General features: G+C 53.5%; 1 protein-coding gene across 1 annotated transcript in view; it reads right to left on the minus strand.

Moving 5' to 3' along the window:
• LOC144248828 (uncharacterized) overlaps nt 1–18,689 on the minus strand; it is a 472,843-nt gene that overhangs the window by 238,752 nt on the left and 215,402 nt on the right. The window contains 1 exon segment of the mRNA XM_077790810.1: nt 5,063–5,074. Within this exon segment, the coding sequence (XP_077646936.1) occupies nt 5,063–5,074 (12 nt within the window).

An 18,689-nucleotide genomic window follows, 5' to 3' on the forward strand; every position in this document is an offset into this window, starting at 1 on the left:
TTGACATCCCAACATCAGCCAGACCTGTCAGGTGGCCCCTGGCAGGCCAAGCCAGCCAGACCTGTTCCATGTTCCCTCGCTTCCATGGGGCACCACACTGTCCCAATGGTCCCTTGCTTCCAGGAGGCCCTGAGGTGTCACAATGCCCCCTTGGTGACACCAGGCCCTGAAGGGTCGGAATGGTCTCCATGGTTCCATCAGGCCCCACAGAGTCATAATGGTCTCTGGGTCCATGAAGCCCCGCGGTGTCACCATGGCCCCTTGGTTCCATGGGCTCCAGTGGTGCCACAATGATCCCCTTGGTTCCATGAGGTGCCCACAGTGTCACAGTGATCTCCATGGGAAGGAAAGAACCGAGCCCCAGTGTGGCAGGGGCAGCCACCAGAGGCCAAGGCCAGATAGACTTGATGGTACTGGCAGATTTTGGCTGGGAGCAACCCTTGGATGTAGGGAATTTTAGAGGTGGAATCCCAGTTTCAGATATGGACACCTAGAGAAGTACAGGTTTTTCCATAGGAAGGAAACCACAGAGCCAACGTGTTTCAAAGGCAGAAGAAGAAAGAGGTAGCTCCTGGGAGGCTGAGACAGCCAGACCTGTTCTTCCTGGCAGCTTTTGTCATGGAGGAATCCTTGCATACACAGAATTTGGGAGGAGGAATCTCAATTTTGACCACGGACACCTTGAGAAGAAGGACAAGTCTTTTCATTGGAAGGAAAGCACCAAGCCCCAGGGTTTCAAAAGCAGATGAGAGGCAGCTCCCAAGAGGCCAAGGGCAGCCAGACCTGTCTGTCCTGGCAGCTTTCACTTGGGATCTATCCTTGGATGTACAGAGTCTTGGAGAATGAATCCCAGTTTTGGCCATGGCCCATGGAGGAGAAGGAGAGTTCTCTCCCATAGGAAGGAAATCCCAGAGCCCCAGTGCCTCAGGGCAGGTGAGAAGCAGCCCTGGACATGCCAAGGTGGCCAGGTGGTCCCCAGGAGGCCCACACAGACAGACCTGGTCCGTGCTCCCTTGGTTTGGTGGTGATGCCTTGAGAGGCTGCCTAGAACAGAGCTAGGCAGTGTTAAAGGAATAAAGCAGGATTTATTAAAAGGCCTTCAAGGGATGCACATTGGGCAGTACAAGAGCCTGGCCCTGGCTCCATCCTAGATGGAGTCCAGGTCACGAATTTTCACTGGGGCAAACGGGGAGATTTGGTCTCGCAGGATGTGTAAAACAATCTGCTGTAATATCTACTTGTTCTCACACAGAGCACTTGGCTGCAGGGACACATTCCCATCGTTCCTGTCCAGGTTTCAGGATTCCAACACTGCTGTCCTTCCCAGGAGCTGTTCTTCAGCTGCCTCGGGAGGCCCTTTGGCCTCTGGACCCACACTCTGGCTCCAATATTAGCACTGCTGGATCCAAAGCCTTTATCTCCACCAACAGCAGTGATTTGAGGTGGATATCCTTTTTTCCCAATTGTTTTAAACACTGACAATGTCAATAATTGTGCTACCCTGTCATGGGTTTGAATAATCCAATCTTGTTCACTATTGTTTAACTAAATTACTTTAATTTTCCCTTGATAATCAGTTCCTCCTCCCATTACATGAGCACTTTGCAAGGCGAAGCTCCAGTGAGCAGTTATCAAACCAAAGTGTCCTGGAGGAATCTGGATTCCTGTTCCTGTATTGTTAACTCTCCTTTGCTTCTGATTTATCCTGACTAATTCCAGTGGATGAAGGTCCAGCCCTGCAGCCTCTGGTCTGGCCCTGCCAGGGCCATCACACCCAGAACAATTTCCCAGGCAGTCCCAGACTCACTGTCCAGGGCTGTATTTGCACACTGGGAGCAGCCGTGCACAGCCAGGGGGTTTCCATTTCCCCAGGGGCCATTGTTAAGGGCATGGAGCACATCTGGAGATGGGTTCTCCATGGGCACAGGTTCCCAGCTCCTCATTCTTTAACTGCTCTTTTAACAACCCCTTCTCCGCCTCCTCCTCCTCATCCTCCTCCTCCTCCTCATCCTCATCTTCCTACTTCTCATCCCCATCCTCGTCCTCATCCTCGTCCTCATCCTCCTCCTCATCCTGCTCCTCCTCCTCCTCCTCTTCCCCCTCCTCCTCCTCTTCCTCCTCCTACTGGTCTTCCTCGTCCTCCTCGTCCTCCTCCTCCTCCTCCTCCTCCTCGTCCTCATCCTCCTTGTCCTCCTTGTCATCCTAGTCCTCCCCCTCCTTCTTCTCCTCCTTGTCCTGATCATCCTTATCCTCCTTCTCCTCATCATCCTCCTCCACATCCTCATTCTCATCCTCTTCCTCCTCCTATTTCTCCTCCTATTCCTCCTCCTCCTCCTCGTCTTCCTCATCCTCCTCCTCCTTGTCCTCCTTGTCCTCCTGGTCCTCCTTGTCCTCCTCATCCTTGTCCTTTTCTTCATCCTCATCCTCCTCCTCCTTATCCTCCTCATCTATATCCTCCTCCTCCTCCTCATCATACTCCTCCTCATCCTCATTCTCCTCCTTCTCCTCTTCCTCATCTTCCTCCTCCTCCTCCTCATCCTCCACATCCTGCTCGTCCTCATCCTCCTTGTCCTTCTCCTCCTGGTCCTCCTCATCCTTGTCCTCCTTCTCCTCCTCCTTTTCTTTATTCTCTTCCTTGTCCTCCTCCTGTTCATCTTCCTTCTCCTCCTCATCCTCCTTCTCCTCATCCTCATGCTCCTCCTCTTGCTTCTTCTCCTCCTCCTCCTCCTTCTTCTCCTCATCATCATCATCATCATCATCCTTGTCCTCGTTCTCTCTCTTCCTCCTCCTATTCCTCCTCCTCATCTTCCACCTCCTCTTCGTCCTCCTCGTTGCGTCCACCTCTTCCTCTTCCTCCTCCTCCTCTGAGTGTGGTTCTCATGATTCAATGACTCTAGGATTCCAGGAACCTGGAACACTGGGATTCCATGGCTCTGTGACCCCATGGATGGATTCAGGATTGTCTCCAAGGCCACGAGGGAACGTTGGTGCCAGTGAGAGGGGCTGCAGTGCAGGGGCACCAACAGCTGAGAGGCGACTGCAGCTGCTGCTGCTGCTGCTGCTGCTGCTGCTGCTGCTGCTGCTGCTGCTGTCGCTGCTGCTGCTTGTGGTGGTGCTGCTGGCAGGGTCAGGGCCCTGGTGTGGCTGAGCGTTGCCATCTCAGCCTGTGAGCTCCTGGGAGCTCAGGACAGAGCCAGGACTGACCCAGGTTGGCACTGCACTTGAGGACTGTTGCTGTAGGACACGTGAAAGCACGACACGAGCCACTTGCTGTTTGCAAGGTAAAAAAAGAACGTTTATATCTGACTCTGTCTTTTATACCTTCCCAAGGTGACACTGGATTGGAGAGTGAATGGGCTACTTCTCCAAAGACATTGGACAAACTACTAGTACATCAAGTGTTCTCCACCCCCATAAAAGAATGTAAACAATATGTTGTTTACAGAAATTGTGTGGGAAAGTTCTCTAAAGGAATGTAAACTCAGAAGGCTTTAGAAAGACTTAAGAATCAGGGTGACAGAGGACAGACACAGAGAATGGAAAGTGCCCACAGAGTGGTTCAGAGCAGGTCTGTGGGAAGGATGAGGGAGGGAGGATGAATCCCCTGCCCAAGGCTGCCAAGGGAAGGCTTTGGGAGGGAAAGGAAGCCTTGACCTGACACTAAGCCCTTCAAGGGCCCAGTTGCCCACGCTGAGCAGGATTTCATCGGGCTTTGTCTCATGACAGTGGCAGGGTCAGAAGTGGTGGGAGCAGCTGGAAAGCAGGGCCATGTATTCCCTCCCCCCAGCCCATTTGGGAACATTTGGGCAAGGTCTCCATTGTCTGCCTGCAGCCAGCTTGGGGGGCCCTTCCTCTCCTCCTCCTGCTTGGGGGACTGGGCTTGGTTTCTTCTGCCATCTGCAATGCTGAGCTTCTCTCTCCTCAAACCCAGCTGCTCAGGTTTGTGTCCCTGTGTCTTGCACCTTCTTCCTCTTCCTCCTCACCACGTGCTTATGGAGCCTCTTTGGGCAGCTGGACTGGAACTGGCAGCAGTAGGTGAGCCCTGAGGAGCACCTCTGGCCTCCAGCCTTTCTGCAGGGCTGGCCAGAGCCTTCCTGCCAGGGGCGAGCCTCTTTCCTGTCTCTTCCCGAGGCAATATAGTCTGGATCTTGGCTCTGTCCTCCTTTCTTTCTCTTTCAGGGAAGGATCAGCCATGGCTGAAGGAATCTTCCATAGGTATCTGGTGTTGATGGACAATATCAGCATCAACCAGCCCTCTGGAAAGAATGGGATTTCTCCTGAGGATGATAAAGGAATTGTCCAGAGGATTAAGGAGCGGGAAGTGATCCTTCGGCAGCACCAGCTGCACTTGGAGGAGGAAATTGCAGACCTGGAAGCCAGACAGGACTGTCTGGCATGGCCTCTGTGGGAACTGGAGGAAAGATCCATTGTCACACATGCATGGTGGTTTGCTTGGTTGTCCCTGCCACGTTCATGGTCTGGAGGCAGCGTAGGAATGGAGCCAGAGGGGAGCACAGAGAAGAAAAGACTGACCTGGGGCTTCTGGGGAAAGCCTAGAAAGGATTGGCCTTCCTGACAAAGCCCTTGGGCTGCTCAGGGCTATTTGCACCTCCATGGGCAGAACTGGAAGATATCTTCCAGCATTTGTGGATAGACTTGTTGAATTACCTCTTAAATTACTTCATTCCTGTAAGAAAAACTTGGTGCTTGAAATTCCTTAAGTTCCTTAGGTTAAGAATGTCCTTATTTCTCTGTAATGATTTATAAATATACTGTATTGATTGCTATAATGTCTTTATTGATTGTTAGAAATACTCTATATTGTTAGAAATACTTTGAACTGACTGTTAAAAATACTCCGTATTGATTGTTAGAAATAGTTTCTGTATTGATTAAAATAAATACTCTTTGTATTGATTGTTAGATATACCCTATATTGTTAGAAATACTCTGTACTGATTGTTAAAAATACTCTGTTTTGATTGCTATCATCTCTGTATTGGCTACTATACTCTGTATTGATTGTTAGAAATAGTTTCTGTATTGATTATTAGAAATACACTCTGTATTCATTGTTATAAATACTAGGCTTCCATTAATAAGATAGATTTAAGCAAAGCAATCAACTTTTCAGAATTGTTTGTTTGCAACCAGATGACTTCCTGTTATCTTTTGCCTCTGGCATTCTCCTTGCACCCTGTGCTCCCCTTACAGGCTGAAATGCAAACACCACAGAAACAGAGACCCTGTGTGCAAAGCACAGCCAGGGGTGTGTGCTCCTCTGAAGGGACAGACATTTAGGGGAGGATGTTTCAGAGGGAGGCTGTGGACATTGTGGCTGGAAAGCAGGGAAGGAACAGTTTGGCAGGAGCTTTCCTTCAGCAGGAGGGGAGCACACAGAGGAGTTTGTGTCAAGTGAAGTCTGACACGGCCATCCAGTGCTGGCAAGAAGGGTGGAGCAGAGAAGTTGAGAAAAGGGCCTCAGCATGTTTAGTGATGATGTCTGGACTTCAGTGATGGGGACAAAACCTTCCTAAACTGAACATTAAATCTCAAACCCATAGCATTTTGGGAAGGAATGCTACTTTCTTAACTGGTATCAATATATTTTCCTACCCTCTTCAGGTAAGAAAGGATTTCACTCCTCAGCTGCATTAACAGATGCTGGAATTCCCAGTGTTCCCTTCAGTCTTCCAGGGATTGGAGGGTGCACTGCGGGCTGTGAGGAACCTCTTCCCAGGCATGGTCGAGGTCGTACATCTGTTCAAACAAAGGGGAACTGGAGAGGATTCTTTCAAAGTGTGACTCCTCCCTATTCCATCAGCAATAGTCTCACAGGATTTATGGGTCAGGAACATGTACAACACATGGCAGGGAAGCTGGGCAAGCAGTGAGTGCTGTACCAGCAGGGCCAGAATGGTGCAAGGGCCAGTGCCAAACAGGCTGAGGCAGCCAGGCCAATCCCATCTTTCCAGAGCTCTGGGCTGAACACACAGCTTTAATAAAGTCAGGTGCGCTCCCACAGAGCCTTCGGCAGGGCTTTGGGTTAGGACTGATAGCTTTCCTCTTTATTTCATATCAGAAAAGGAAATTTTTCTCTTGTTTTGCCAATCTTACCTATGCAGATGTGATGGGAGGCCATCTCTCTGTTTGTGTAGGTGTTGTACCTGAGAAAGACAGTCTATAGTGTCAGCTGGATACCTGAGGGCTGTCACATAAGCAGTAAGGGTGAGCTGTCAATTTAAATCATGATAAGGAATGTAGTATGTTCCAATCCTTAACATTAAAATTCAGTGCCACCTGTGGCTCCAGTGGGATGTAGATCAGGCATGTATCTTTACCAAAAATGTAATGGTTATTATAATACTTTTCAATTGCGATATTTCCAAAAGCAGGAGGGTCTTGGTGCGAAATTAGTATTCAGCCTAATCATTACAACTAATTATGAATTTTATTGAATAAATGCACATGCACAAATGTGCCAGCAGCTAGTCTCTGTGATGAGTAGGTTTGAGGCATTTTTTGATTTAGTCTGTAGTGTGAACTTCAGTGCCTGCAGGCTTACAAATTAAATTTCTCTCTTGGTCACCACTTGATGATTATCGTCACTAGAATTAAATTCTTAGTGTAGTGAGGAGGTGGGAACTAGATAAGAAAGTATGTTGGGTTTGCATGGGCAGGTTTTGGTAGGTGAAGTAATGGTTTCTGTAAGAAGCTGTTGGAAGCTCCCCCATGCCCACAGAGCAAATGCCAGCTGGCTCCAGGAGAGGCCCACTGGCCTGGGCTGGGCCCGTCAGGGATGTGCTGATGCCTCTGTTATTGCTGTGAATATGTAAACTCACTGAAGAAGGGAAAAGCAATTGCAGCAAAGGAATTGTGTCCAGAAAGGAGCGAGGATGTGTGAGAGGAGCAGCCCTGCAGACAGCCAGGTCCCTGCAGGAGGGGCAGGAGGTGCTCCAGGCATGGGGATGCTGAGATTGCCCTGCAGCCCTGGGGCAGCCCTGGGGAGGCAGCTGAGCCCTGAGCACAGGGAGGGCACGGGGATGCTGAGATTGCTCTGCAGCCCTGCAGGAGCACATGCCCCAGCAGGAGGATGCCTGAGAGGAGGCTGTGAGCCCCTGGGAGGCCTGTGCTGGAACAGATTGCTGGCAGGGACCTGCAGACCTGTGGAGAGAGGAGCCCACCCCAGAGGAGGTTTCCCGGTTGGACGTGTGATCCTGGGGGGACCCGAGCTGGAGCAGGCTGTCCTTGAAGGTCTGCGCTCTGTGGAAGAGTGATCCCTGTTGGAACAGTTTGGGAAGAACTTGTCAGGAAAATTAATCCACAAACACCAGAGGTTTATGTCATTGCCACGGGCCCCCAGCTGGGTAATAATTAGTATTGACCCCATGATTCACAGAAGGCTGATCAACCTCTTTATTATATTATATATAATTATTAAGAAACCCATTGCTTTTATATACAGTTATAATACACCTGGACCTAATTGGTCCACTATCCAATCACCACCACCATTGGCTAATTAAAAAAAACACCCTTTGGCAAACAAATCTCCATAACACATTCCACATGTTCACAACAGCAAGTGCAGCAAATGAAGATAAGGATCGTTTCTCATTCTTTTCTCTGATCTTCTCACAGCCTGCCCTCAGGACCATGCCTGGGAAAGTTGTTTCTCTCTGTGGCCAGAGAGCTGCCTGCCACAGGTTTATGTCCTAAACAGGGACAGAGGAGTCCTTTTATTTTATTCAAATAAAGGGAGAGGCCATGGGGCATTCCCTTGAAGTCTTTCCAATTTTTGGAGGATGCAGCCTCCTTTTTATCCTAATTTCCCTTCTGTCTTTCCACACTGGATGAGGTACTTAAGCGGTCCTGATATGCCTGATACCAAAGATTCCCCTCTAATGTACGTCACTCACTTTTAGATTTTAATTTTAATGGAATCTATGTTTTTTCCCCATTGTTTATTTCATCTTTCAATATCCAATTTCATTTATCAGCAATCCTACAGTTCGTTTGTTGTCTGAGATTGAGAGGCCAGATGTTTCTATTGCCATCTGTGTAGCAGTTGCCTCTGGACTGTTTTCCTTATCTCCTGTGAATGGGCCCATCAATGTTTCCCACATGGCTCAGAGATAACTCCCTCCAGAGCCATTTCTGTTTAACAGGGGATCAAGTGTTGCAGCATTTCTGAGCATTTCTGAGGTCATGATTTATGTTTGGAATGAGATTTGAGCTACTCCAGTCTGGGCCTCAGATTTGGGCCTTGTGAGGCCTTCCAGCCTCTGACACAGTTAGAAATTAAGAGTTTGTGGTGCATTTAGAAATTGTATTAAGGTGTGATGGGGAGCACTGGGCTGTCTGGGTGTGAAGTAGTAGAGGTTTATAGTAGAGGTTTATATTAAGGTTTATAGTAAGGTTTTGGCCACCTTAAGACAAAGATAAACAATGTTAGCTTGCCAGAGTGCCTTTGTAAATTGTAGACTATGTAGAAGTGTATAAAAACTGCCATCTTCTCTCAAACAAGAGGAGAACATTTGATTAATAATATTGGTTGGATGTGCATTCTGTCTGCCAGCTTTCCCGTTTTATGATGTTCCTGGCTTTTTATCAAGGACCGATTGTGTTACTCAGAATGACATCAGACCATGATGAGATGCTCCACCCAGGGGGAAGAGCTAAACATTCCGACCTAGATATATCCTGGGATTTCTAGACAGAGAGGCAGCCTTCCCACAGGTTTCCAAGAGGACACAGCTGGGGTTTTCCACTGGACCGACTACACATTTTCTACAGGACCACTGCTCCAACAGAAACCAGCTTTGGCTGCCCTCTGGCAGAGAAGCCCTTTTGGGGCACGGGTTTCTGGAGACGGGCACCGGTGCTGCCAGGGCTCGGGGGAACTCTGCTTGGGTGGGGACTGTGCCTCACCTGCTGCTGTCAGCGCTGCCCGGGCCCCAGGGCTCAGAGCAGCATTCCTGCCCTGGCCCACACGTTCCTGGTCTGTGTCCCACGGCCGTGCTCAGGATGGCCACCATGTGGGACGTGTCCCGAGGAGGCCGTGCCAGCTTCTGTGGAGGCCCCGTGCCCTTCCCGCCGCGTCTGCGTCGGCAGCTGCGGGGGCTCCTGCTGCTCTGAGCCCGCAGAGCAGGGCAGCGTTTGCTGATGGGCTGAGCCCTTCCTAAAGATCCTGTTGGGCTGTCTGACACACCTGGGGCAAGGCATTCCTTCCACCCTGGGCCACTCTGGGGGGCTGGGGGTGGCCCCAGGGCAGGTGGCAGTGCGTGCAAGGGCCCTTGGTGACACGGTGCAGCATGGTCACTGTGGAATGGAACGGGACAGGGATTCCAAGGGCCCTTGGTGACACGGTGCAGCATGGTCACCGTGGAATGGAACGGGACAGGGGATCCAAGGGCCCTTGGTGACACGGTGCAGCATGGTCACCGTGGAATGGAACGGGACAGGGATTCCAAGGGCCCTTGGTGACACGCTGTGGCATAGGTGTTGGCAGTGACAAGGCCATGCTACAGTGCTCAGTGCACACGATGGGACAGGACGCGAGAGAGCGGTGCTGTGAGGAGCCTTCGCACAGCTGCTCGTTCCTTGCTGACTCCGAGGCTTTCCCAAGGCGTTACTCCTGCAGGTGACCTTGTGGGCAGACCAGAGCACTTGGTGACCCCTGGCTTTCCTGAGGCATCTCTTCTGCAGCTGCCCTCGAGGGCAAACCATGGAATTTGATTAGCATGGTCCTTGACAAGGACTCTCCTGTCCTTGTGGCTGGAGCCCCCAGGACCAGAGTGCAGGACTTGCTGTCCTGTAGCCTTGCCAAGACTTCACTCTTGCAGGTGCCCTCAAGACACGACTGCAGCACTTGCTGACTCGGACCTTTTCCTTTTCACCTTCTGCAAGCAGCCATGAATCCAGGCAGTGACATAGAGCTCAGACCTGCGAGCGTGCCCAAGCTGGTCTGGGGCAAGGAGGAGAAAGAAGGCCCTGGAGCTGCCCCATCACAGCAGCCTGAAGAGGTGGAGCAGTTCCAGCCACCGCAGAAGGGTGAGTGGCAGAGCTGGGCCACAGGGCTGGTGCCTGCAGCCAGCTTGGCCCCATGCCATGCCATGCCATGCCATGCCATGCCATCCCATGCCATCCCATGCCATCCCATCCCATCCCATCCCATCCCATCCCATCCCATCCCATCCCATCCCATCCCATCCCATCCCATCCCATCCCATCCCATCCCATCCCATCCCCTGGGGCCATGCCCATGGACAGGATGGAATAGGGGCCGGGCAGACACCCCACAGCCGTGCTCCGTGCCCTGGGCCGTCGTGGGGCTGTCCCTGCCTGGGCAGCGCAGGGCTGGGCTGTGTTCTCCGGCCTCTCCCGCAGCCCCTCAGCTCGGGCTGCGCTCGCTCTTTGCCAGGTGCAGCCGTGCAGCGCACACGAGAGCAGGAACGCACCCGTGGCCGCTTCCGCAGAACAGCGCAGGTACCTGCAGCCATCCCCACCTGGGCTGGGCCTGCTGGCACTGCTCAGCCCAGCAGCACGCCTGCAACACTCCGTGGCTTCTTGCCCTTCTCCTACAGCTCGTTTGCAAATTCATGAAGAGAATTCGGCAGGAAGAGACCGGCGCCATGGGCCCTGGGCTCAGAGCCTACTCAGAGCTCCTCAGACATGAGACCAGTGGCGCCCTGCTGGATTTGCTTGTGCAGAGGGGTGTTTCCAGAGCAGAGCAAGTAGGGAGCTGTGGCCAGGCTTCAATTCCCCCATGAGTCACATGGCTTCCCAAGCCACAGTGCTGGCCCCTGTGAGCCTTTGAGGCCATCGCAGTGCGGTGGGAAGGGAAGCACTTCTCTGGGGACACTGGGAACACTGCTCCCTCTGGCAGCTTTCCAAGTCTCCCTGTGCCTTCTCCAGGTGCCCGCCATGGTGAGATACATCCACCAGTGGCTCATGGCCAATGATTCTGCTGAGCACAGGCTGGACAACGCCCTGCTGTATCTCACAGAAGCACAGCCAAATGATGCAGTAATGACACTCCTGCGTGTGGCCCCATCCTGTGAAGGGTACGGGGCCCACCTGCCCAGAGGGCTCAGGGCTCACCCCAACCCATCGCCCTGTACAGCCTGTGCCAGGTGTCTGACCCACAGAGAGTCCCAGGGCCCTCTGGCTTCTCCCTTTCCCAGCCCTGGCGTGTCAGCCCCGAGCCTGCTGCCATGCTCCCTCGCTGCCCCACAGGGGCCTGTCCCCACAGGGCTGGGCTGCCTGGCTGCTGCTGGAGAGGGGCAGTGGGCAAAGGCAGAGCCGGCGGTCAGCCCGGACCCCTAGAGATGCCCAGGCCACGGTGCTGTGTCTGAAATCCCCTGAGACAGAGCTCTAACCCTGCAGAGCTGCCATGGCCATGTGGAAGAGCATCATGTGCACGCCCTGGACTGCAGAGCTGGCACAGCAGATACTCCTGGATGTGCTGGGGAGCTGGCCAGAGCACAGCACGTGCACCTCCGATGGGGACAAAACGGGTGTCTTTGTCCTGGCTGTGAGTTTCTGCCAGTGGCCTTTGCTGGCCCCAAGGCCACCTCTCCAGCAGTTCTCCATCCTCCCTCCCCCACAGCGTCTCCCTGCCTCAGGCACTGGGCTGAAAGCTGGCCTAGGGACAGCTGCAGGGCCACCAGGCCCACTGCTCCCCCTGTGTCTCTCTGGGCCTCTCCCTGCCACACTCAGGCCCTGCCGCATGAACACCTTGGCACTGAGTGCTGTCTCGGGGGGCTTTGTCCTTTGCAGGCAACTGTGGTGATGTGGAAGATTCTCCAGGAGCCCTGTGTCCCAGATATAGTGATGGAGCATTTCCCACAGTTATTTGTGCATCTGCTCTTCCAAGTGTTCTTCAGCACCAAAGAGATGCCAGAGGTGGTTGATACCTTCTGGAAGGGATGCCAGGAAGAACACGGCCTTGCCACCAGCCCCAGCAGGTGCTCCATCCCAGTCCTTCTGTCGCTGCCACACGGCCAGGGCAGGAGCCAGTGCTCCCAGTGTGATCCAGGCTTTGCTCTGCACTCAGGTTTGCAGTGAGGACCCTGAAGTCCCTGCTGTGCCGAATGGACTATGAGGATGTGGTGTTGTCAATGGAATGCAAGTGTGGCTGGGACACGCTGCTCTGTGCTGACACCCACATTTATGCTGTGGGTCTGCTGGCCAGGTGAGACCCCTTTCTCCCCATTGCTCCCGGCATTTGTGCTCTGTGTCTGGGGTATTCCACTCAGTCCCTGTGGCTGTGGGCCAGAGGCACGAGGGACGGCCAAGCAGACTGGGAAAGGCTGGGAGAGGAGGGTGCCCAGTAGCAGCCACATCTCAAAGGGCCCAGGTCCCCCTGCAGGGTGGGGGGTAAAGACAAGAACTGCGTCAGTCTGTCCTGGGAGGGGCTTCCCCCCCCGGCTCAGGGTCTTAGTGTCGAAGGAGTGGGCCCCCGGCCAGGTAATCATTATCACTGACTCCATGTATTGCAGAAGTCTGATCAATAATAATCTTTATTAGGAAACCCATTGTTCTTATAGATAGTTATGATCTAGGTTGATTGAATTGGTTTTCTAGTCTAGACACGATCACCATTAGTTAATTAAGAAAGCACCCTTTGGTAGACAAATCTCCGTAACATATTCTACATGTTTACAATACCAGGCGCAGCATGTTAAGATGAGAATGTTTTTTCATTCTTTCCTCTGATTTTCTCAGACTTTCTCAGGCCAGAGAGCTGCTGCCACATCTTAGTGCCATTTTCTGCCTTCCAGAGAGATGTGCAATGAATCCATCTGCTTGTGCAAAAGCATCTCAGGCTGTCTCCTTGAGTTGCTCAGCAAAGAGATGCCATACTGGAACTTCCCTGCCCTGGCATTCCTTGTGGAGGTGAGTCTGAAGGCCGGCGCTGCCTCCCGGCTCTCTGCCCTCTCGTAGCCACAGCTGCCTGGGACGGTGCCCACGCCCTGTGCTGCTGCCTGGTCCCCACCCTGTGCGGTTCTGGGCTCCTGCCGGCCGGGTCCCCTGTCACTGCCCTGTGCCTTTCAGGTCCTGCATTGCCTGGACTTGAGAGCATGCAGTGACAGCATCATGGATCTCTTGTTGAGGCACTTGCTGAGTGAGCGCACAGAGATGCGCCGCCAGGTTCTGAGGGCCCTCCTCTTGCTCAGGGATAATCCCTCGCTGGTAAGGAGGGGCAGCAGCTGAAGCCGTGCAGGCAGCGTGGGGCTGGGGAACGCAGTCGCTGGAACTTGGCTGGGCTTCAGGCACTGGGGCAGCCGCTCCCAGCTCTCCTGCCTCCCACTTCAGCTGCCCGAGTGCTGCGGGACAGGCCTTTGGCCTCTGGGCCCTGTGGCAGCAGGGTGGCCTTTCACACACCTTTGCTCCGCACAGGCCAAAAGAATGTGGAGCCTGACTGAGGTCTCGCAGTGCTCACTAAGGATCCTTGGATGGTGAGAAGGGGGCAGTGGCTGAAGCTGCGCTGGGCAAAGCAGCCCCTTGGGCTGGCAGGGCTTCAGGAGCTGAGGCAGCTGGTCCCAGCTCCCCTGCCTCACCTGCCCCAGTGCTTTGGGACAGGCCTTTGGCCTCTCTGTGATGTCACACGGACATCTCTGTGATGTCACACTGAAACTGTGAGGTCACATAGCTGTTTGTGATGTCACGGTGACAGCTATGTGATGTCTCAAAGCCCTCTGTGATGTCCCACAAACATTTCTGTGATATCATACAACTTCCTGTGATGTCACACTGACATCTCTGTGATGTCACACAACTCTCTGTGATTTCACAGGGACATCTTTCTGATGTCACAATATCTCTTGTGATGTACACGGCCAACTCTGTGACACCACAAAGCTCTATGTGATGTCACATGGACATCGCTGTGCTCTCACACATCCTCCTCTGATGTCACAGAGACATTTTTGTGATGTCACACTGACATCTCTCTAATGTCAGACAGCTCTCTGTGATGTCACATGGACATCTCTGTGATGTCACACAACTCTCTTTGATGTCACACTGACATGTCTGTGACGTTACACAGCTCTCTGTGATGTCACACTGAGATCTCTGTGATGTCAAACAATCTCCTGTGATGTTACACAGTCATCTCTGTGATGTCACACAGTATTTTGTGATGTCACAGAGACATCTCTCTGATGTCACGCAACTCTCTTTGATGTCACACTGACATTTCTGTGATGTCACACAACTCTCTTTAATGTCACATAGCTCTCTGTGATGTCATACAACTTTTTGTGATGTCACACGGACATCTCTGTGATGTAACACTGTCATATCCGTGATGTCGCACTAAATACTGTGATATCACATTGGCATCCCTTTGATGTCACACATCTCTCTGTCATGTCATGCGGTCACATCGGTGATGTCACACTGACATTTCTGTGATGTCACACAGCTTTCTGTGATGTCACACGGACATCTCTTTGATGTCACACAACTCTCTGTCATGTCACACTGTTCTCTGTCATGTCACAAGGTCATCTTTGTGATGTCACACAAGCTCCACTTGATGTCACCTAGACATCTTTGTGATGTCACTCTGACATCCCTGTGATGTCACACAGCTCTCTGTGATGTCACATTGTCATCTCTGTGATGTCACAATGATATGTCTGTGATGTCACACAGACAGCTGTCTGTGATGTCACACTTACATCTTTGTGATGTCATGCAAGCTCCTGTGATGTCACAGAGACATCTCTGTGATTTCACACAGCTCTCTGTGATGTGACACTGACATCTCTATGATACCATGAAGCTCTCTGTGATGTCACATGGTCATCTCTGTGGTGTCACACTGACATGTCTCTGATGTGACACTGACATCACAGCCTGGAGCAGAGCCCGCGCGGCCTCGGGCTGCAGCAGCGGGCAGGGGCACAGCTGCCAGCCCACACACCGAGCACCGCGCTCAGGGGCTGCTCCAGGCTGGGGCTGCAGCTTCCCGGCCCTCCTTACCAGGATCTTAATGAACCTCCACAGTTTCTCCTTCTTTACAGATTTTTCAAGATCTCTCCTATTCAGGAATTTGGCCAAACAAAGCAGGGTTTCCCGAGAAGACTGGAGAGCAATAGAGACACAGAAACGGCCCCGCAGCCCAGGGCCCAGGATCAGCATCCCTGTGCCAGGGCCAGGAGGAGGATGCAGCCCACCAGGCACCAGGGCAGGAGGCAGCTGAGCCCCCTCCCAGGGGAACAGCAGCAGCCCAGGTGTCCTCACCTCTGCCACACACTGATTCTCCTCATGGCAGTGGAAGAAGAGTGGCAGCAGGCTCTTACACACTTGTGTCATCAGGGGCTTTTTTCCTTCTTCTGCTACAGCAGACAGCAAGGTTCGAAAGACAAACATGGAGAGCTGCTGCACGTGGCTATCATCCTGTGGAACAGGAAGGAAACAAGACCTTGGCATCAGCTGATTCTGGCCCACGTTGGTGCAGGCCTGCATCTCCACAGGGCACCAAGTGTCTGGGCAGCAGCCAGTGGCCGTGGCTGAGGGCACAGAGCCTTACGTGTTCAAAGAGTGGCAGGAGCACCTTAGCCAGCTGCAGGGTGATGAGGCTGGGTATTGGGGCGTCATTATCCAGGAACAAATCACTAACTAGAACAATGGCCATCCTGACCACATCACTATCATTTTCCTGCAGGAGCTCTCCGAGGCTTTCGGTCAGGCTCCACATTCTTTTGGCCTGTGCGGAGCAAAGGTGTGTGAAAGGCCACCCTGCTGCCACAGTGCCCAGAGGCCAAAGGCCTGTCCCGCAGCCCTCGGGCAGCTGAAGTGGGAGGCAGGAGAGCTGGGAGCGGCTGCCCCAGTGCCTGAAGCCCAGCCAAGTTCCAGCGACTGCGTTCCCCAGCCCCACGCTGCCTGCACGGCTTCAGCTGCTGCTCCTCCTTACCAGCGAGGGATTATCCCTGAGCAAGAGGAGGGCCCTCAGAACCTGGCGGCGCATCTCTGTGCACTCACTCAGCAAGTGCCTCGACAAGAGATCCATGATGCTGTCACTGCATGTGCTCAAGTCCAGGCAATGCAGGACCTGAAAGGCACAGGGCAGTGACAGGGGACCCGGCCGGCAGGAGCCCAGAACCGCACAGGGCGGGGACCAGGCAGCAGCGCAGGGCGTGGGCACCGTCCCAGGCAGCTGCGGCTACGAGAGGGCAGAGAGCTGTGAGGCAGCGCCGGCCTTCAGACTCACCCCCACAAGGAATGCCAGGGCAGGGAAGTGCCAGTATGGCATCTCTTTGCTGAGCAACTCAAGGAGACATCATGAGATGCTTTTGCACAAGCAGATGGATTCATTGTGCATCTCTCTGCAAGGAGGAAAATGGCACTAAGATGTGGCAGCAGCTCTCTGGCCTCAGAGAGAAACAGACAACTTTCCCAGGCATTGCCTGAGAAAGTCTGAGAAGATCAGAGGAAAGAATGAAAAAACATTCTTATCTTAACATGCTGCACCTCGTATTGTGAACATGTGGTATATGTTATGGAGATTTGTCTACCAAAGGGTTCTTTCTTAATTAACTAATGGTGATAGTGTTTAGACTAGAAAACCAATTAAATCTACCTATATCATAACTATCTATAAGAACAATGGGTTTCCTAATAAAGTTAATTATTGATCAGACTTCTGCAATACCTGGAGTCAGTGATAATGATTACCCAGCTGAGGGCCTGCTCCTATGACACTAAGACCCTGAGCCGGGGGGGAAGCCCCTCCCAGGACAGACTGACGGAGTTCTTGTCTCTACCCCCCACCCTGCAGGGGGACTTGGGCCCTTTGAGATGTGGCTGCTACTGGGCACCCTCCTCTCCCAGCCTTTCCCAGTCTGCTTGGCCATCCCTCGTGCCTCTGGCCCACAGCCACAGGGACTGAGTGGAATACCCCAGACACAGAGCACAAATGCCGGGAGCAATGGGGAGAAGGGGGTCTCACCTGGCCAGCAGACCCACGGCATAAATGTGGGTGTCAGCACAGAGCAGCGTGTCCCAGCCACGCTTGCGTTCCATTGACAACACCACATCCTCATAGTCCATTTGGCACAGCAGGGACTTCAGGGTCCTCACTGCAAACCTGAGTGCAGAGCAAAGCCCGGGTCACACTGGGAACACTGGCTCCTGCCCTGGCCGTGTGGCAGGGACAGAAGGACTGGGATGGAGCACTATTTGGGGCTAGTGGCAAGGCCGTGTTCTTCCTGGAATCCCTTCCAGAAGGTATCGACCTCCTCTGGCATCTCTTTGGTTCTGAAGAGCACTTGGAAGAGCAGATGCACAAATAACTGTGGGAAATGCTCCATCACTATATCTGGGACACAGGACTCCTGGAGGATCTTCCATATCACCACAGTTGCCTGCAAAGGACAAAGCCCCCTGAGACAGGGCTCAGTGCCGAGGTGTTTGTGTGGCAGGGCCCGAGCACAGGAGGGAGAGGCCCGGAGAGCCACAGGGGGAGCACCGGGCCTGGTGGCCCTGCAGCTGTCCCTAGGCCAGCTTTCAGGCCCTGAGGCAGGGAGATGCAGTGGGGGAAGGAGGATGGAGAGCTGCTGGACAGGTGGCCTTGGGGCCAGCAAAGGCCACTGGCAGAAACTCACAGCCAGGACAAAGACACCCGTTTTGTCCCCATCGGAGGTGCACGTGCTGTGCTCTGGCCAGCTCCCCAGCACATCCAGGAGTATCTGCTGTGCCAGCTCTGCAGTCCAGGGCGTGCACATGATGGTCTTCCACATGGCCATGGCAGCTCTGTGGGGTTAGAGCTCTGTCTCAGGGGATCTCAGACACAGCACCGTGGCCTGGGCATCTCTAGGGGCCTGGGTTGACCGACGGCTCTGCCTCTGCCCACTGCCCCTCTCCAGCAGCAGGCAGGCAGCCCAGCCCTGTGGGGACAGGCCCCTGTGGGGCAGCGAGGGAGAATGGCAGCAGGCTCGGGGGCTGACGTGCCAGGGCTGGCAAAGGGAGCAGCCAGAGGGCCCTGGGACTCTCTGTGGGTCAGACACCTGGCACAGGCTGTACAGGGCGATGGGTTGGGGTGAACCCTGAGCCCTCTGGGCAGGTGGGCCCCGTACCTGTCACAGGATGGGGCCACACGCAGGAGTGTCATTACTGCGTCATTTGGCTGCGCTTCTGTGAGATACAGCAGGGCGTTGTCCAGCCTGTGCTCAGCAGAATCATTGGCCGTGAGCCACTGGTGGATGTACCTCACCATGGCGGGCACCTGGAGAAGGCACAGGGAGACTTGGAAAGCTGCCAGAGGGAGCAGTGTTCCCAGTGTCCCCAGAGAAGTGTTTCCCTTCCCACCACAATGTGATGGCCTCAAAGGCTCACAGGGCCCAGCACTGTGGCTTGGGAAGCCATGTGACTCATGGGGGAATTGAAGCCTGGCCACAGCTGCCTACTTGCTCTGCTCTGGAAACACCCCTCTGCACAAGCAAATCCAGCAGGGCGGCACTGGTCTCATGTCCGAGGAGCTCTGAGTATGCTCTGAGCCCAGGGCCCATGGCGCTGATCTCTTCCTGCCGAATTCTCTTGATGAATTTGCAAACGAGCTGTAGGAGAAGGGCAAGAAGCCACGGAGTGCTGCAGGCGTGCTGCTGGGCTGAGCAGTGCCAGCAGGCCCAGCCCAGGTGGGGATGGCTGCAGGTACCTGCGCTGTTCTGCGGAAG

Source organism: Lonchura striata, unplaced genomic scaffold (genome assembly GCF_046129695.1).
Source record: "Lonchura striata isolate bLonStr1 unplaced genomic scaffold, bLonStr1.mat Scaffold_92, whole genome shotgun sequence".
In the NCBI taxonomy this organism is placed as follows: domain Eukaryota; kingdom Metazoa; phylum Chordata; class Aves; order Passeriformes; family Estrildidae; genus Lonchura; species Lonchura striata.